Below are 21,117 nucleotides of genomic sequence, written 5' to 3' on the forward strand. Positions count from 1 at the left end.
GGGGTGGAGGCTGGGGGTCAGAGTGGGTTTGCTGAGTAGGTCCCTAAGGCGATCACTCGATCCTGGACCAAGTTTGCATCGCGCCAAATGCCCCGACTCAGTAGAGTTGCCAAATGCAAATCGTGGAGAGGAGGCTGAGGCACAGACAGGGACGACCGGGGGATAGAGGACGAGTGTGTGCGCGCGCGTGTCTGAGCGTGCGCGTGTGTGGTGTGTTTGGGGAAAGGGAGTGGGCAGACTGGAAAGCTGAGTTCGGAAACCGCCCCCTCCCCCAAGGAGCCCAGGCACAAGAGAAAGTTGATTCTTTTCCGCTCTCGCTTGTCAAGTTCACACTCAGGTTCAGCCCGTGACTCCCCCAAGACTTCTGAGTAGCCTGGCCCCTTCTCAGTCCTTAAAACAATCAGCGCTGTTGGCGTGGGAGGGTAGTCTGTAGGAAATGCGCAGAGATGACAGGGGAGAGACAGTACAGTGTAACTCAAGGAGGGTCCAGGAGGTAGAGAGGACTTCCACACATTTTAAGGCTGATTTTCCTCCAGCACATACCCCCGGGCCCCTTGAGAGCCGTCTTAAGTTAGATCCCTCTGGGACTAGGGGTGGGAAGGTGGGCTTCCACTGCTTTCTCAAGGTGAGCAGGAGGCAGCACCTTCAAACTTCCTGAGTCCCCCAAGTGGGCACCTTGGCGAATCTGGACTGTCACTGGCAAATGCTCCTTCAGGAGTAGGGCGATCAAGCTGCAGCCTACTCTTGTCCCACACTGTTTTCTACAATTTAGGGGACAGTGAGTGGCTTTTGCGCCCCAGGTCCTAGAGCCGTGTTGGAGCTTGGGGCGGGGGGTAGGGTGTAGTTTCAGGCCTTCATTCAGAATATAAGAACCTAGCCATGGGAGGAATATTGACTGGAAGCAGAGAAGTAAGAGTTGGAGGAACTCAGTGCCCCAGAGAGTAGGAGAAACTGAAAGGAGAGAGGTTGGTGGTGAGACAGGACAGAAAAAGAAAAACAAAGACTAGGATGTCGCCTACTTAAAGAGTCTGCACTCTCCAATTACCTACGTATAGGTTCATGAAAGAATCTGGTTAGTGAAACCCCCAACCAGGACACTAAACAGGAACCAGCTTGTACTCAACGGCCCCCACTACCTGTGTGTGGGTCATTCAAGACCATGTCACCAGGATGTCTCCGCCCCGTAGCTTCAGCTGCCTCCCTGCCAGCCACCTCCTTGGACGGCCTCTCTGTTCCTCTTCTTTCCTTCTCCTGCCACGTCCCAGCGCCTAGCTGGCTAAACCCAGTTTCTGCCTTAGCGTCCAGGTTCGGGGTTCACTTCCAGCGGAGCAGGAGGGAACATGCCCGCTGCCCCCTCCCTACGCTCCTACAGAGGTGTTGGAAGTGTGGGTGGGAGGTGGACACAGGCGAGTGGAAGGTGATGAGTGTTTGGAGCCCAACTCTCCCAAGTTCTTCTTGGCTAGTCCACCTGTCGCGTGGGATCAGGGATGTAGGAAGGTCTGGAACCGGCCGTTTCCAACTTTCTGCTGCCCGGGCCCAGAGAGACAGGCGAAGCAGAGAGGAGAGCTTCCCCACCCCCGCCGCCACCGCCCCGTCGCAAAGAAGGCAGAATGGCTAGGAGGAAAACCAGGGGTGGGGGTGTGGGGCGGGTGCTCAGAGGCTTGCACTTATCCCCATGGCACGCGGGCACCCGGCCCGCTCTCCGAGAAAAGAGTGAAGTGGCCAAGCCGAAAGTGGAGGAAAGTGGGTCTGGGCACAGCGCGCAGGAAACCTGAACGTCCCGGCACCGAAGGGGACAAGGCAAAGTGATCCCTAAAGCAGGTCAGGCCATCCGTCCCGGGAGCCCAAAGTGCAGCCGGAGCAGGTGTTCTCCCCTGTCTCACGCGCGTCACCCCACAGCCGCCATCTCGCCCAGGGGACCTGCCACAGCAGTCGCTGCCGTGGGTCCTTGCCCAAGGTTCACCCTGCACCGCCTCCCGCAGCGGCCCTTTGACCAAGGAGCCTTCCCCGCTGCGGGCAGCGCGGGCTTTTATCCTGTGGAACTTTCTCCGCAAAACTTTTTCAGGATGGTGCTCGCCCTTGGGCGGCGCAGGCTCGGGCACGCGGACCTGGCCAGGGCGCAGCTCCCGCGCGAGGGACGCGCGCAGGGGACGATCCCGGAATCTGCGTCCAGCCCCACGACACTGCTCCCTCTGCCTACCACTCCTACGAAGGGACAGGTCGGCTGACCTGGACGCTGGGGGCCTCATAACCTGGAGTGTGTGTATCCGTCCCGACGCCTGCCCGTGCGCCCCGTGAGCCCAACCCGGCCGGCGACCGCCGCGCACTCGGCGCGGCTAGCGGCTTCTGCCCAGAGGCATCCTTATCCCGTCTCTCCTTCCAACCGGCGCTACAATCCGCAGCCGAGAGTGACACCCCAAAACAGTCCAGTAGAACTCAAGGACTAGGAGGAAGCAACTAGAGTCGTCCCACTCTCCCCAAAGCGCCCTTCCGCGTCCCTCCGAAACTCCCGGGAGGCATCAACACCTTCCCACAACTTTCTACGCCCAGGCCGTAGGCAGCCCACCTGCGAACGCGAACTCCGGAACTGCGCCCCGCCAACCTCTTTCCTCTTCGGCTGGGTGCGCCACCCCACCCCCCAGCCCCCATTTACCATCTGGCTTGAGTTGGCCGGACCGGGGAGACGCGGCGGGCTCGCTTACCTCGCATGGTGTAGCCGCTCTCCCGCTCCGCGTAGTCATGTAGGTGCTCCCAGCCCGAACCCGGAGAGCCCAAAAATCCCGCTCAGCACGAGTGAAGAAGGTAGACGGTGAAGAGCTGCTCTGCCGAGAAAACCATCCCTTTAGGTGGACGCCGTGGCCGGAGGGTGACGTTTGCCGCCGCCGCCGCCGCTGTGTTAACAGTTTTGATGATGGTGGTGGTGGTGACTGTTCTGATGGTTGTTTGGTTGTTTGTTTTCAGGAAGGGTGAAAAAAAAAAAAAATGTGCGTGCTGGCTGGCTGGCTGGTGCCTGGGTTTTGTTTTGCTATTTTCTTTTTTCTTTCTCTTCAGTGCGCTTGCTTTTTAAAAACCGCCACCGCCTCCGGCTCAGAAGATTTCTTTTGTGATCACTTGGACTGAGGAGGAGGAGGAAGGGCAGCAGCAGGAGCAGGAGTTGGTGGTGGTTTTGTTAGTTACAAAGAAGAGGGAGAAGGAGCAAGGGGAAAAAAAGGAAACAGAAAAGGAAGAAAGGCGGTGTGGATGGCAGAGCATGTGCGTTTTCACATGACATCTGTGCCTGTTAGCGGATCCACAACGTGAATTTTCACTGTTCAGTTACAGGGAGGAAGGGAGCGAGAGAGAAAGAGAGAGGAGAGAGATGGAGAGAGAGAGTCGAGAAGGGGCTTATACGCGAGGGCGGGTTTGGCTGGGACTTCCAGGCCCCGCCTCCTGTCAGCGCCGCCGCCAATCAGCGCCCGGCATCTCTTGGAAGGGCTGGGACCACGGGAGACCCGCTTGAAGGCGAGGTGAGAGGAGGGGGTTAGGACACTGGAGCCTAAGGCGGCCGGGGCTGGAACTGGGCAGTAGAGACTGTCCGAACTGGGTGGAGGAGGAGGAGAAGGGCCGATAGACGGGGGCAGATCTGCAGGTGACATTCACTTCCCACTCCAGGAGGAGGGAGGGAGTACTGACTAATCCTCATAGTCCTTGGAGGGGAGAGGCTCGGGGCTCTCTGGGTCCCAGATTGCTTCCCTCTCTTGCAAAACCTGTGAACCCGGATTGTTAGTTTTGAATTTATGGCTGACCTTCGCAGAGTCCATTTTCGGTAAACTCCGTGTGCCTGGCGGGGGTTTCCTAGGGCGGGACGCTTCAGTTTTAGTGCCAGAATCAACTTTCATCACTTAGAGCACAACTAAAGTGCAATCCCATGCAAGTAGCTGTCCTCCTCCTTTAACACCATCTTTTACACGCTTCCTGCCTCAGTCCTGAAAAAATAAATAAATACATAAACAAACAAGACAGTGAGATCTCTTCTGCCTTTTAAAATAACTTTACAAAATGTTCGTGCTTTCTTTCATTGAAGAAATTGATTTTATTAGCATTTGTAGTTGCTATTTAACTAGCGTTGGGCCACAGGACTCAAGGATAAGAGCCCCAGGTAGCAGTGTGGCTACCTTAAGTGATGCAAGGTAAAAGTTGATGCTACAAGGTACGATTGTGTGGTGCTACTGGTGAAGGTGCAGGGCTTTAGGTGGGAGGAACTAATTATTCTAGTTGCTACTAGAAGACGTTTGTCTAGAGGGGTCTGACACTTATAAACGTAGGTAGGTGTTGTATTCCTTCAGTAAAAATTGTCCTCTATGACCACTTATTTGTATTGTGGTAAAAATCTGTAATTAGAAAAGAACAGAAAACTGTTCCTTTTCTTTTTTTTGTTTTGTTTTGTGTTGGAGTAGTTTCAGGAGAAGAACTGTTCCTTTTCAACTTTTCTCCTCTTATTGGGCATATTAAACAGATGATCACATCTACTTCCCATAGTGAAACTGAAAGCCGCTCAGTCCTGTTGGACTCTTTGCGACCCCATGGACTGACTGTACCATGGAATTCTCCAGGCCAGAATACTGGAGCGGGTAGCCATTCCCTTCTCCAGGGCATCTTCCCAGCCCAGGGATGGAACCCAGGTCTCCTGCATTGCAGGCAGTTTCTTTATCAGCTGAGCCACCAGGGAATTTCTTAAATACTTTGATTAATTGATCATTCCAAAAGACGGAGAGGTGAAAAAACTTTTCCTTATCTACTCAATTTTAAGGCATTAAGGCTTCTACTCTATAGCATACCTGTTGGCAAGAGCAGGCCACATGATTGTTTAGATATCTGAATAATTTGATTATTACTAGTATTTATTTATGTCATGTAACACAAAGTGCAATGTAGAATTTGGCAATTATTTAGTTAAATAAATCACCCTAGTCTGCCAAGTAGTCTCCCCACTCCTTTAAATAAAAATGGATTACTTTCTGAATCTTCACTAGTGTTAAATTAACTCAGCCCTGCTGTATGCCCTTCCATTTGCAAGCCAATGTGTAATTTAGGAAAATTTTAGTATTAAGAGTGAAAGTTGATTGAGTCTTTAATTAAATGAAATGAACAAAAGGAAGTTACTGTTCAGAATAGTTATTCCCTTCTAAATACCTTTCCCCTAGATTTGTAATTGACACAGTAGTTAATCTTTTAAGATAATATTTAAGGCTCCCTAGTTTTATCATTTTTAATCAAGTAAAATATATTCATCATAACTACATTAAAGCGGTACTAAGTTATGCCTAATTTAGTTGCTTCATTAAAAATTACTGAATATAAAATAGTCAAGAAACAAATTGTGACTACATCATTTTAATTTTATGTGCTTTAAGCACAGACACAGGAATATTGAAAATTCCAAAGCCTTTGTAAATACTATAATTCTTATTGTTGTCATTGTTTTAGATTCTATTTCTCATTAAAGAGGAATTTCAAAATTCAAGAATTTTAACTCTTTCATCTAGTACTAAATTTCTAAACATTTATTGAATATTGAAATTTCTTTTGACTGTTATAGCATCTGTAGTTATTTACAAAGATAGTCAAAACATATATTAAAAATATTTTTTTCCTCCTCCTACATATTTTTATATATCTTTTGCTTTGTGGGTTAACAGGCATTCTTTTGCTTAGAACTAAATCACATATTTATTAGTCCTCCCTGAACACTTTTGAAAAGTTGTTAATCAGAAATAAAAACAATTATGTTAAATCATTTTTTCAAAACTATATGCATATTATATATTGGTAGTGCAAAAGTAACTTATTTTCTCTTTTAGAGTGGAATAAATGTTCACAATTCATTATAATGTGGTGATCTGGGATATTCTGTGTCTCCCTAAAAATTTAAAAACCTGGTTCTCTAGTATTTCTAGTAACTTTCAAATTGTTTCAAGTGAATGGAACCTATTTATGTAAAATAAATATTCAGATTTAAATGAAAGAAATCACATTTTCCCAAGAAGTCACAAAAGACTTATGTATAATCTGTTTTTGTAATCTATCTGCCAGCAAATATCCATATTTCAAGTGGCATAGTAATATAGTAATATAATATCCTTGATCACATGAAGTTCTGTGTCAATAATTTTACTTGAGTGATTATGGAACTGCCTAGATTTCTATAAGCTTTAAACTTTACTTTTGGCTCTGGGCCTGAAGGATGTTCCTAGTTGATAGCTAAATTTTGATGAATTTAAATGATAATCACTAAGTCACATAGATGGTATTCAATCTCAAGAAGTGATATAATTTAATTCAGGTTGCCTGCTTACCTGCTTGTCCACATATCACCACCCCATAAGGTTTAGCTGTATGCCCATGGAGAAATAAAGACGTGCAATATCCTGATAGACGCGAAGGTTTAATATGAGCCAGCCAGTTAGGGTGACCATGGCCTTTAGTGTTACAGTATTTCAATCCTAAAGTGCTCAAACCCAAATTGAAAGGAATGGTTTACTATATTCTGAGCAGGTCAGTCTATATATATAGAGAGAGACTACTTTAAATCACTGTGAATCTTGGGGGGATATTGGCAACAATGATAATGATATTACACTTAGAATGACTGAAAGACTGGATGTTTTTAGCCTGGTTTAGGGAAGCTGTGTGGCTGTGAGTTGAAAAAGAAGTATAAAGCTGCCTTTAAATATTGGAAAAGCCAGAAAAAAATATAAGAATTTTTAATGTTTCAACCTATTAAAAATGGAAAACGTAAAAACAAAAAAAATGGAAAAGGTGAAGTATTGAGTTCCCTGTTGCTGAAGGAATTTGAGAAAAGATTGAATGAAAGACTGGTTAAAAATGCTCAACTATACAGATGTCTGTACTAGGCTAAAAATTGATTGTCCCCATTATCTCCAGTTTATTCCGTAACTCTTAAGTACATTCACAGGAAGGCAGCAACCTCCACCCCAGTAGCTGCCGCAGAGCTGTGCTTCCTACTGGGAATGTAGGCTCCTTGAGAGCAGGGGCCAGAATTTCCCTGGGCTTTGGAAGAGCTGCTGGTACTTTATATACACATAAATACACATTTGATTTTTATATTTGGCTGGCTGGGGTCTTCCTTGTGGCACAGGCTTTTTGCTAGTTGCAGTGAGCAGGGGCTTCTCTCCAGTTGCAGTGCCTGGGCTTCCATTGCGATGGGTTCTCTTGTTGTGGTGCATGCGCTCTAGCTATTCTGCAGCATGTGGGATCTTCCTGGACCAGGGATTGAATTTGTCTCCTGCATTGGCAGGCAGATCTTTTTTTTCTTTTCTTTTATTTATTTATTTATTTATTTATTTATTTTTATTTTTCCATTTATTTTTATTAGTTGGAGGCTAATTACTTTACATCATTACAGTAGTTTTTGTCATACATTGAAATGAATTAGCCATGGATTTACATGTATTCCCCATCCCGGTCCCCCCTCCCACCTCCCTCTCCACCCCATCCCTCTGGGTCTTCCCAGTGCACCAGGCCCGAGCACTTGTCTCATGCACCCAACCTGGGCTGGTGATCTGTTTCACCCTAGATAATATACATGTTTCGATGCTGTTCTCTTGAAACATCCCACCCTCACCTTCTCCCAGAGTCCACAAGTCTGTTCTATACATCTGAGTCTCTTTTTCTGTTTTGCATATAAGGTTATTGTTACCATCTTTCTAAATTCCATATATATGTGTTAGTATACTGTAATGGTCTTTATCTTTCTGGCTTACTTCGCTCTGTATAATGGGCTCCAGTTTCACCCATCTCATTAAAACTGATTCAAATGAATTCTTTTTAATGGCTGAGTAATATTCCATGGTGTATATGTACCACAGCTTCCTCATCCATTCGTCTGCTGATGGACATCTGGGTTGCTTCCATGTCCTGGCTATTATAAACAGTGCTGCGATGAACATTGGGGTGCACGTGTCTCTTTCAGATCTGTTTCCTTGGTGTGTATGCCCAGAAGTGGGATTGCTGGGTCATATGGCAGTTCTATTTCCAGCTTTTTAAGAAATCTCCACACTGTTTTCCATAGTGGCTGTACTAGTTTGCATTCCCACCAACAGTGTAAGAGGGTTCCCTTTTCTCCACACCCTCTCCAGCATTTATTGCTTGTAGACTTTTGGATAGCAGCCATCCTGACTGGCGTATAATGGTACCTCATTGTGGTTTTGAGATCTTAACCACTGGACATCCAGGGAAATCCTCCTGGTACTTTATAGGGGATTTTTTCCCCCTGCTGTGCGGTGCTCAGTCGTATGTATCTGACTCTTTGTGACTCCATGGTCTGTAGCCCATTGGGTTCCTCTGTTCATGGAATTTTCCAGGCAAGAATACTGGAGCAGGTTGCCATTTCCCACTCCAGGGGATCTTCCTGACCCAGGGATTGATGCCCCGTGCCATGCATTGGCAGGTGGATTCTTTACCATTGCACCATCTGGGAAACCCTTTATAGGTGCTCGGTGATTATTGGTTGAATGAATCCTTTTTATTCTTTTTCCATTGGATGTGGACCAGAAATGCAGCAAAGACCTCAATAAGATTTCTTCTTTCTTAGTCTCTACTAAATAGGAGAGAGAGAAGAGGGAGAAAAGGGGGAGGGGAGAGATGTTTTTTTCAGTTTAAATTCTACTAATATGGGGAAGAAAAAAAGGATGTTGGAGTTTGGTTACATAATTATAAAAGAGAGCAAAATCTAGTTATTTTCATGTTTATTACTATTTTCAATTTTATTCCCAGATGAAAAAATCTTCATAATCTTTTAGTACTTCAATTTCTACTTCATTTTTAAGTATGGATGCAAATTCATCAAGTTTTCAGAATGAAAAAAAAAAAAACAACCAAATGTTAAAAATATTTAGCTTGTTCCCTGAGTAATACATTGGAAAAAGTGTTAAGGACCAAAACAAAATGAACTCTAATATGTGGGATAAGAAGTAAGTTAAAAAAGAGGACCAATATACAGGTCAGTAAAAAAACTAATACTGAATGAGTCTCATGATCTATCAGGCTATCAAATATCTGTTTATTCAACAGCCTACATGATACATATTATATCACCTGCCTCCTGTCCCCCATATTTTTCTAGTTTTTGTTGTTTTAAATTAGATAAATGAACAAACTTCTCTGGTGGCTCAGTGGTAAAGAATTTGCCTGCAATGCAAGAGACACAGGTTTGATCCCTTGGTTAGGAAAAATCCCCTGGAGAAGGAAATGGCACTCTTCTTGCCTGGAAAATCCCATGCACAGAGGAGCCTGGTGGGCTACAGTCTATGGGGTTGCAGAAAGTCAGACATGACTTAGCAAATTAACAACAACAACAACGAAGGAATAGAGGCTTAGAAAAGTTAATCAACTTGTGTAAGATGACAGGTCTAAGCATGCTGGATCCAGGATTCAAGCCCAGATATTGTCACTAAAGTGTAAGTTCCTTGAGTGCAGGGACTTTCTTGATTTTATTTTTTCTCAGTGCCAACTTGCTAGAATCTATTACCTCGCAAATAGTGCTACTTAAAAGTATACCTGTAAATGACAAAATCAGCATTTGAACTCTTGTCCACTGTTCATTACCACATGCTCACACACTCCAGGACTGAAGCTAGTTTTTAGCTAAAGATCATTAAGCAAAAAAAAAAAACCACAAAAACAAAAACACTGAATTTTGACTGAAAATAAAAGGATACTGTGAAAATTTTTATGATAATTATCTAATGCTTGATTCAGTTCCATCATTGAGTCTATGACATGCCTTTGTAATAAATATTTTGGGTCATAGATAATGTAGGCCCGAATCAAACTGTCATCAGTTAAAAAAAAAAAAATATTAGTCTAGAATGTATTTAGATGTACAAAATTGCTTAGCCAAAAAACTGGAAGGAGATGCACTGACATACTAATAGTAGTTAACTAGAGGAATTAGAGAATGGGGATTATAACAATTTGTGTCATACATTTTGCAGTGCATTTTATTTCAAAGAAGTAGCTATTACTCTGTGTGTGTGCACTTGTGTCTGAGTGTGTGTGATGAAAAAGCTTTTTCAAGAGAAAGGGGTGGGAGAAGGATGAGTACAGGAAACTTTCTTTCCCAAACTTGCTCTAAAGTCATTCCAATAAAAGTAAAATATATTGGGACAGAAATAGACACATAATGGAGCATATCTGAGCGTACAGAAATTGATTTAAGACTATGAGGACTTTATATAAAACTCAAGGTGGAATTTCAGTTCAGATTGGAAAATACGATGCATTTTAATGTGATGGATAATGCTAGATTTCTCAGATCACATACAAAAATACATTTCAAATGGATTAGAGATTTAAATGACATATATAAGTAAATATATAAAATAATAGATTACATTTTTGTATATATTTATACAATATTTTGGATGGGGCAAACTTTTCTAAATTAGGAAACAGTATTTGTAAGGAAAAAATTAGATTTCTTCCTATATATGAATTAAAAAATTAGTATTTTAAATGACAAAAGACCCCCAAAATAACCCAAAGTGAAAATACATACAATAGGCTGGGAAAATATTGCTGCATAAGAGATTAATAGTCTTTATAAACAGATGTATAGAAATTTACACGTGGATGTGAATTAGATAAAAAACTCAAAACCAGAGCTGGTAGGGAAGAAGGGGAAACTGCTTAGTGGATAATTTTTTTAACTTGATGGTTTTTTGCTACAAGTGAAAAATTTTTATTTCATGTTTATATCTCTGTTAATACTGTTAGGAATCCTGTTTCCAGATCACTTGACAGTATTTAAAATAATGGCTTGTGTGTTTATTAAAATATTAATTAAAATGCAAATGTAATATTTTATACAACTTCACCTTAGCTGTTGATGCACTGTAAAATTCATCTTCAGTTTGCTACTGCTCTCTATATTCATGCTTCATCAATCCAAGCTACTAATACTCTCCCATCTAGATGGGTGCCATGTTCTCAGAATTTGTCTCTTTTTCATTCTGCCCCTTACTTCATCAATTTTCCTTCTGGCATCTAGAGGGGAGTTTTAAAAATGTAACTCAGACAATCGGTATTCCCAATCAAACCTTTTAATGTCTTCCAATTGCACTCAGGACATAACCCACTCCTTTCTTTGGTTTAGAAAGAGGATGAATACATATTCTGGCTTGCCATGGCACCCTGCATATATATCAGAGTTGCTCCCCTTTCATTCTCAAAAATGCTCCAGACCGAGCAATATAAATTACGTGTGCATGCTTAGTCGCTTTATCTTGTCCAACTCTTTGTGACCCCATGTACTGTAGCCCACCAGGCTCCTATATCCATGGGATTCTCCAGGCAAGAATACTGGAGGGGGTTGCCATTCCCTTCTCCAGGGGATCTGCCCAAACTTGGGTCCCTGCATCGCAAGCAGATTCTTTACCATCTGAGGCACCAGGGAAGCCCTAGTATAAAATACAGTTACCCTAACTATAAAGATCTGCTGGCTTAAGGGTTATGTTCTCAGAGAAGTTTTCCTTCATCATATCACTTAAAAGAGCCCTCACAAATAATTCTTTATCAGAGCATCTCTTTGAGATCTTTATAAAACAAAGCAAGTGTATGATTATATGTTTGTCTTCTCTTAGTATTATCTAATGAAGGAAATATATTAATTTATATTTACTATTATTATTAGCCCCATGCAGCAGGGACCAAATCTCTGCCATTTTGCATTAATAAATATTATATCATCAGGACTTAGTATGAAGCCTGACACTTAACACATACTTAATGAAAGTTTGTTCAATGAATCAATACTTGGACTAATTATTGGGATTTAAGCAATGTAAATAATACTTTTTTTGTTCTCTTTGAAATTTTGTTTCACACATTTGCTGTGATGTCTCCATGTCACATTATGACTGCATTTTAAAAATGCATGGAATATTAAGTTTTTCTTTTTCAGAAAATTGACATATATGGTGATGACTGAGGGTATCAATTATGGAGTATAATAAAACAAAACAATAAAAAGAAAAACTGTTTTCTCTTCCCAGATCTGCTGTTTCAGTGTGAGCTGGCACTTAACTAGTCTGAAACTCACTTGAAAGAAATATATATTTGTCTATAAAACAAAATGATAAAATGGGATATATTAACATAACACTTCTCACATTATAATTATGCAAAATTCAGCTATTGATACTCTTTAAGATTTCCTTGTAGAAAAACTGTTTCATGATATTAGCAATAGCAAATCTTCCAATTGAGGTCAATTCGATTTTGTTTGGGCTTTCCCTGTGGTTCAGTAGTAAAGAATTTGCCTGCCAAGTAGGAGACGCAAGAGATATGAGTTCAATCCTTGGGTCAGAAAGATCCTCTGCAGTAGGAAATGGCAACCTGCTCCAGTATTCTTGCCTGGAAAATTCCATGAAGAGAGGAGCCTGGTAGGCTATAGTCTGTGGGGTCACAAAGAGTCAGACACGACTAAGCACACAGCACAGATTTTGTTCGCTCATCATACTTCCCAGCTACTTCTAAATAATCAATGAATGCACAAATATAAACTAGTATTTATCACATTATTTGTTATTTTCAACCTGATACTTCCCAATTGTTTTATGATACCTTTTCCCCCCTCCTTCCTCAGTTTGAACTAATACATTTTGGGACACTCTATTTATTTTTCTTCTATTGCCATGTTTGTTGCACATCCTTTCACTACTCTTTTAGTAATTCCTCCCAAAAATAAACATGTGTTCTTGGATTATTGGGATGAACATAAATTAGTTCCCTTACCATAATCCAGCAAATACTAAGACTTTATGACACTGAACTCTATGAACCTTCCTCAACCCTCCAGCTGCCATTAGTGTTATTACTGTCATGTATTTAAATTCTACATATATTTTAATGCCCTTAAAATATTATTATTACTTTGTATAGTCAGTATTCTTATAGCTGTGCCCCAAATTTAGCCTATATAATTTTCCCTATATTACTGTTTTTCCCTTTGGAATAATTTTCCTCCTGCCCGAAGGACTACTTTTAGCATGCCTTTTCATGTAGGCTGCTTGATTAATGTGTTTAGTCTTTGATGATCAAGAAATCTTTACGTTGCTTTAATTTTGAAAAATATTTTCACTGGTTGCCAGATTTTTTTTTCTCATCATATTTATATCATTCCATTATCTTCTGTCTTGTGTCTTTTCTGTTGAAGATTCATTTTTTAGCTGCATGGTTGTTCCTTTGAAAATAAAGTATCCTTCTTTCAGGATCCTTTTGTGATTTACTTTTTGTCTTTGGTTTTCAGCTTTTTTACTGTAATGTATGCTGGTGTGGTTTTCTTTTCGTTACCCTGTCTGCAGTTTGGGACATCTCTTGAATCTATGGCTTGATATCTTTCATCAACTGGAAAATTTTTGACGTTTACTCTTAAATATTGCTCTTGCCTCCTTCTGAAAGGAGATGATGCTATACACATGTGAGAGTTTTTTGTTGTGTCCCATATATCCTTTTCACTCTTACATGAATTTTCTATTCTTTCTGCCCTTCAGGCTTCCATTACGGTATTTTATACTTCGCTTCTAGTTAACTAGTTCTTTCCTCAGCTGTATCTGGTCTTCATGCTTGTTGTTAAACCTATCTACTTAGTTCTTTGTTTGAGTCACTGTGTTGTTTTCAATCCTTGAGTTTCTATTTGGTTCATGATTATAGATTCCTGTTATCTGGTTAAATCCTCCAACTTGTCATGTGTTTTCTTGAAAATATGAATATATGGTTAAAGTCCATGTTGGATAATTCCAGCATCTGGGTCATCTGTTAGTTTTATATATTGTTTATTTACTCTCTAGAATTTTAAAATTGAAATTTTGGACACAGTCTGTAATTATAGTCTCTGGGTGGTATAAATGCTACTTTTTATAGTGGTATTTATCTTTCTCTGTTTCAGAAAAGGTTAGAATGGACAAAGAAAACAGATGTGAAGATAATTATGAAGACTTGAGTTTGAAAAAAAATTGTCGAAAGGCATGCACACAGACCAAATGATTCAGGGCATTTTCCATTAAGATTAAAGAACTTCCTGTGTGTTTCCACTTTCCAAATATCAAAATTGTTACTGGTACATTGCTGCATGTTTATAATATCATTAAAAACACTACTTTGTTTTCAACTCACTCACCAAAGTCACACTGTTATCAAAACAAAATGCTGTTTTATCTCTTCTCTAGCTTAAAGGAGTACATGGGAATCTGCATTTTGCTTTTTAAGATGTGAGACCTCATCCTTGGTCCTTACTACCGCATTTCTTTCTTAAAGAATACACAGCTAACTATAGCTACTTTAGGGACCAAGATTGCGATCAAAATACCCCTCCCTTAAAATCAATCCACATATATGCCATGGGATCTCCCTGTTTGAATGTCTGGCAGACCTGAAGCCTGACAGCATTTTGATAAATGATGCACATACATAATTTGAAAATCTAAGCTGCATTGGCAGAGATCAGGAGATGTTTGTGTTAATGAAAGCATGATATTTTGGATCAAAGCAGGCAAGGGAGTCCTAATTCTCTCTGATGAGCAGGGCTGCAGAATCTGTTTAGTGAATGAAAAGAGAGGTTGATGCAACTTGAGCTTTTTAAATAAGGACAAAGTGCTTTATCAATTCAAACCGATTTCAAAATGTCCATCCTCCTCTCTGTAGGGACATTGGGAGTAAAGGCAAGAAATCAACAGGCTTTTAAAAAAACTCAAAGCAAGTATATTTTAATTCCCTAGTGGTATGCTTACAATCTCAGTCAACTGGTAGAAAAATCTGAAGAAAGAAAAAGCTTTATGTTTTATTTGAATGTAAATTTTGTTCGCATCAACAGTCAGGACTTGGGAGAGAAAAGAATATATGAGAGTAGATAGAGGGTGAGAATAAACTGTGAGAAAAGAAATAAGAATGAGGGATTAAAAATTTTTCAGGGAACTGGGAGAGGTAGAGACATGTCTTTAATAGAGTGATAGCTAATAGTTGTTCAGTATTTCGTGGGACATATTTCAAATCATTCAGTCTGTGATAGAGGAAAAGTTGGGCTGGAGAATAAAGATGGAGAGTAGAAAAAGGAAGAATAAGGGAGAAAAAAAAAGAAGAGGACAAGGGCTGTGGAAACTCATTCTTTATTTGGCTGTGCTTATTGACTTCTGTGAAGAGCAGTGGATTACTTTGGATTGGATTAATTCCCTGGTTTTCTGAGGAGTAGTACCTAGGTTTTTGTTTGTTTGTTTGTATTTTGCCAATTCAGTCTGAAGAGTGTCCTCACAATGGCACCCAAGTTACCAGTCCCTGTCCTTGACCAGTTTGATCTACCACGGGAAAAGGAAGTGATGGGCTTTTCTGCGTAAGCTTATGTACAACATGTAAATATGAAACCAGTATTACAGGGCAATGTTAACGATCCCCAAATAAAAGTTTCACAAAGGACTTTGTTTTCCTTTACTACAAAGTAAATGCATAATCATTTATCAAGTTTTATGAGTTCTTTTTTTAAAAAGACATTGGTAAAATTAATATTGTTCATTTGGGAATTATTTAAACAATAATAAAATCAGCATGATTAAAAAGGGCTTCCCAGGTGGCTCAGTGGTAAAAGATCCACCTGCAATGCAGGAGACACAGGCTTGATCTTTGGGTAGGGAAGATGCCCTGGAGAAGGAAATGGTAACCCACACTAGTATTCTTGCCTGGAGAATTCCATAGACAGAGGAGCCTGGCAGGCTATAGTCCAAAGAGTCAGACATGACTTAGTGACTAAACAGCGGCAGCACTATCTTAAAAAGGGATGAAAAATTTCAAACACTGGTGAATTTACAACACGTATGATACATTCAAGTGATTTTTTTTTTTATTTGACGAGTTTGTTACCATTCAAAGTGTAGTGGAAATAGGAACAAAAATTGCTTTTTAGAAGAATAAATTTTTGCTGGTCACAAGTCTCAAAGGGCTATGTCATCAAAGGTAGAGCAAAAAAGTATGGCATTGAACATAATCAGTTATGTTATATCTTAACACATGTGCAGGGGTATCCCCAGAGAAGGCTAGAGAGATTTTTTAAACTCAAGGTAAGTTGGTAAACAGTTGTAGGGATTTACTTAGATCTCTTGTATCTGATATCTTTTCTTCTGGAAGTACTGGTGGGATATAAACGAAATGGGTAAGCGGAGGAGTTCAGGGCAACAAGGCAAGAGTTCTTTCCCCCTCTCCAAGGTGTGGGTCGCATTCATTTTCTGTTCCCGCAGATTTAGAAATGGGAGAGCAAGGTCCAGCAGAGGGCGCAGTGCTGGAGTCAGGCGTGCTGGACCTCAGGACTGATCACGTTAGGGAGATGAAAGGGGCCAGCACCTTCCCTTACCTGGGTCGCTAATTGCAGACCACCAAATAAATATTGTAATGTCAAGCCCATTGAGCTCAAAATTAACTATACAAACCCAACATACTCATCTGCCTTAACAGTTGCTATTTAATTAATTTTCAAAATTAAATTAGAGCATGTATGAATGAAAAGTTATCAGGGAAATATCATTAAGCTATTAATTTTTTCATAGTTGCCTTCAATCAAGAATAGTTTATTACATTATATCTCACATTTCTCATGTTACCTGTCTCTAGAATCAATTTATTTCCTGGCTTATTCTATGTTTCATTTAAATGTTGAAGTAGCTGGGTCTTTAGTACCTGCCTGGACACTGATATTTTTAGCTTGGTAGGCTACCTCTTATGGGCAAATGATAGATCCTTACACTAGCTCTCAGAAAGACCTATAGTCTGCAAAGGAGAACTTTTTTTTCCCCCTAAAGAACTTGGCAATAACAAAAGACAGTAAATGGAAACACTAAAATGCCTAAGGAAAAGGAATTTGAGGACTTTGCTGAGTAGGCAATCTCAGTCCTACAAGGATCCATAGAAAAATGTGGATGACGTTTTTACAAATGAATGAGATGAAACTCAAGGGAGGAAAAAAAGGAATTATTTTTAAAAAGCAGACTTTATGAAGCCATTAATATATTTTCAGGTAGGTTTTGTCATTCATTTAAAAACTTAATGAGTATAGACTTAAGTAAAATCTGCCATTTTACTGACTGATATATTTCAACAGAGATCAAACCTTGAGTAAATTCTATCTCAAAGACAATAAAAATTGCTAAAAGTAAAATCTTAACTAAGAATGTTTTTATAGTGTTCTAAGATATACATAAGCCTGAAAAAAATCATTACTCTATATAATTTTGCCATAAAATTTACAAGAATATTACAAAAGGAATACTTAAAAAATTTTTTTGCTATACCCCACAGCATGCCAGGGATTGAACCCATGTTCCCTGCAATGGAAGTGTGGTGTCTTAACCACTGGACCACCAGGGAAGCCCCAAGAAGTAATTTAAAGCCAAAAAGTTTAGCAAATTAAATAAAAAACAAAACTTGACTTCCCTGATATGTTCTCATGAACCACATTAAAATTATTTTTAATAAACTATTCTTTAGAGAAGTTTTAGGCTTACAGAAAAAATGAGTAGATAGTACAGACTTCTCATATGTCTGTCTTCCATTCTCATAACAAGTTCCTCGTTCAGTAACACCTTGCATTGTGTGGTAATTTTCTTTACAACTAATGAACCAATATTAATATGTTATTAATGAACTAAAATCCATAGTTTACATTAGGGTTCCTCTTTGTGTTGCACATTCTATGGGTTTTATCAGGTGTGTGATTACACATATTCATTAATAAAGAACAGTTGCACTATCCTAAAAATCATACAAATAGTTTCACTATCCTGAAAAGTCACTTGCCATCAATGTATCTCCTTCTCCTTTTTCCCTGCCTCTGAATTGATGACAACCATTGACCATTTTACTTTGAGAATTTGAAAAAATTGCCCCCAAACTTCAGCAGTCATCCCCAAACTTCAGCAACCTCCTCCCTGATCAGTCAGCAGTCATCAACACTGAAACAAGGTCCTCCACCAGCAAAAAGATAATTATGACACACCAAAGGCTCAGACAGTAATAGTTAGCAATTTGCTGGTAGCTCAGTGGTAAAGAATCCACCTGCAATGCAGGGGATGCGGCTTTGATCCCTGAGTTGTGAAGATCCCTTGGAGGAGGAAATGGCAACCCACTCCAGTATTCTTGCCTGGGGGATCCCATGGACAGAGGATCCTGGTGGGCTACAGTCTATGGGGTCACAAAGAGTCAGACATGACTTAGCAACTGAAAAAAAATTTTTTTTTTAAATTAAGGAATGTAAGCTTTTTTCCTAGGCATAATATCATTGCACATGTAGGCTGCACAAGTACTTAGCTGCTTCAGTAGTGTCTCACTCTTTGTGACCCCATGGACTGTAGTGCACCAGGCTCCTCTGTGCATGGGATTCTCCAGGCAAGAATACTGGAGTGGGTTGCCATTTCCTCCTCCAGGGGATCTTCCAGATCCAGGGATTGAACCCACATCTCCTGTGTCTCCTGCATTGCAGGCAGATTCTTTCACCGCTGACTCACTGGGAAAGCCTAGATCACAGAAGAGTATAAAGATAACTTTTATATGCACTGGGAAACCAAAAATTCAAGTGACTCACTTTATCACAATATTCACTTTATTGCAGTGGTCTGGAACCAAACCTACAACATCTCCAATATTTCACAAATTGCCTATATGTGAAAGCACCCAGCATTCGATTATTATGAGTCTTAATCTGTTTCCTGGCATAACTCCTCTTACCCCATCCTCCCTGCCCATAGTTTACTGAAATTCTAATTGTCAAGGGAAGGCTATTCTGTGGTATAACTGTGTGATCAGGATTCTGTGGGTTGTAAGTGATAAAAGTATCACTCAAGAACTCAAGAAAATAGCACTAGTTTGAGAAAAAAAAGAAATTTGTTGGCTTGTGGCCAGAATGAGCATGGTTGGGTCTAGGACCTCACATAATACCATTTCCATCTTTCAGATCTTCCTTATTATGTATGAACTTCCTTTCAGGCACCCAGGAAGTAATAACAGTAATTACTGGACATTCTAGCCTACCTTCTGCCATCTGAGTGAACTCAGTGCAAATAGAGTATCTCTTCGAACAGTTTAGCCAAAGTCCCAGGTGGGGTATCAGCTGGCTTGGCTTGTACTGTGTCCCCATCCTTAAACCCCTGACATGGGTCTGAATGGCAGGTCTGGAGTGTGCCCTTGGAGATCTTGAAGAGAGTCAGCCCTGGTGGAATTATGTGGGAGAAGAATATCACCAAATGAAATCGGAGTTTGGCAGGCAAAAGAGCCCAAGGATATTATACATTCCTGTAGGGATCCTTTTGTAACCCTTTCTGAGGAACAGTGCAGGAGAGTAAAACAATCATAGCTACTTCCACTTGCTCTTCCCTGAGAGCAGGAACGGCTCCTGAACCAGCTGCCGCCGCCACGTGATTTATAGAGGAGCCTCCCTGGTGACAGAGAGGAGCTGCCACAGCCTGGTCCAGTCCCACCCCGTTTCCCCGAATTTCCATTTGCAGTTCTCTGGCACTAGTGGTAAAGAATCTGCTTGCCAATGCAGGAGACGTAAGAGATGTGGTTTCAATCCCTGTGTCTGGAAGATCCCCTGGAGGAGGGCATGGCAACCCACTCCAGTATTCTTGCCTGGAGAATCCCATGGACAGAGGAGCCTGGCAGGCTATATAGTCCATAGTCTCGTAAAGAGGTGGACACCACTGAAGCAACAGGACACGTAAGTAGAGATGATGTTTGTAAATCACGGAAAGACCATTAACTATGCATGAATTAAACAGGGATTTTTTTGTTGGTTTGTTTTGCATTATAAGAATGCCAGAGGTTAGTCAGCCAGTACAGTGTCTCCATGATACTATCAGGAATATAAGTGTCTTCTCTCTGTTCCCAGGAATTACAGGATTCTGTGTAGTTTTTGTCCTCACACTTTTCCCCTGGAGACCTCAAAAAATTTTCTCTACCTCCTGCATTACATGAGGAACAAGTGGAAAGCAGAGGGCAAAAGGTGCATTCCATCTCACTGTCCTCCCCGAGAGAGAGAAAAGGGGCCCTTGGCAGTGAGGAACTGGCCTGGCGCTATCAATGGGTCTTGGTGTTGCTAGGAGCTGGTCTGGCACTCACAGCTAGGCCTTGGCAACTGACGGGAGGGCACTAGACATACCAGAATTATAGAATGGACAGGATTGCAGGGAACAGGAGTGAAAATAAAACCTTTAACGATTCACAGGTTTGGCTGCATTTGACCTTACTCTACAGTATACTACCCAAGTGGACCACTGTAAATATGACTGAAAAAAATTAAATTAACTCTGTCTGGATTATGTAAATACTCTTAGAGAAAGCAAACTGAGAGAGCAAATGGCACAACTGTGAAATACAGTTATATTTGCAAACATGAGAACCTCGTTTTGACATTTTTCTTAAATAACCAAGATTTATTCTTTAAAAATCTAAATAACACAAGTGATACATAAACACATATGCATTATGAAAAATTCAAATAATATAAAGTGTATAGGGTAAAAATTACAATCCCCTCTCCCCTCCTCCACAATCCTCTCCTTTCATTAGCAGGAACCACTGCTAAAATATTAGTGAATTTATTAGAAAACATTTCACTTTACATTCATACTCACAAATTTTAGATGTGAGATCAAGATGGTGGAGTAAGAGGACGTGGAGTTCACTTTCACCACTAACACATCAAAAATACAGTTACATGTGGGATAATTCTCGGGCTGCTTCCGTAGGCTTAACAGTAAAGAATCTGCCTTATATGCAGGAGCCTCAGGTGATGCAGGTTCAGTTCCTGGGTTGGGAAGATCCCCTGGTTGGAGGATATGACAACCCATTCCAGTATTCTTAGAATCCCATGGACAGAGGAGCCTGGCAGGCTACAGTCCATGGGGTCGCCAAGAGTTTTACACAATTGAAGCGACCTTAGCGTGCACCCACACAGGTGGAATAATTCTCACGGAAAACCAACTGCAAACTGGCGGAAGGATTCCTGTATAACCAAAGCTGTGAGAAAGCCACACAAGTGATGGGGTAGGAAGGGAGGAGGAGTGATCGGGTTGGGACCTGTGC

At 41.0% G+C, this 21,117-nt stretch overlaps 1 protein-coding gene across 1 annotated transcript in view; it reads right to left on the reverse strand.

Annotated features, from left to right (window-relative positions):
- Positions 1-3,389, reverse strand: part of RORB (RAR related orphan receptor B) — a 204,130-nt gene extending 200,741 nt beyond the window's left edge. The window contains exon 1 of the mRNA XM_020915474.2: positions 2,703-3,389. Coding sequence (XP_020771133.1) covers positions 2,703-2,709 — 7 coding nt within the window. The 5' untranslated portion in view covers positions 2,710-3,389. The remainder of the gene's footprint in view (positions 1-2,702) is intronic.
- Positions 3,390-21,117: the final 17,728 nt, after the last annotated feature.

The sequence above is a fragment of the Odocoileus virginianus genome, chromosome 18 (assembly GCF_023699985.2).
Source record: "Odocoileus virginianus isolate 20LAN1187 ecotype Illinois chromosome 18, Ovbor_1.2, whole genome shotgun sequence".
NCBI classification, from domain to species: Eukaryota; Metazoa; Chordata; class Mammalia; order Artiodactyla; family Cervidae; genus Odocoileus; species Odocoileus virginianus.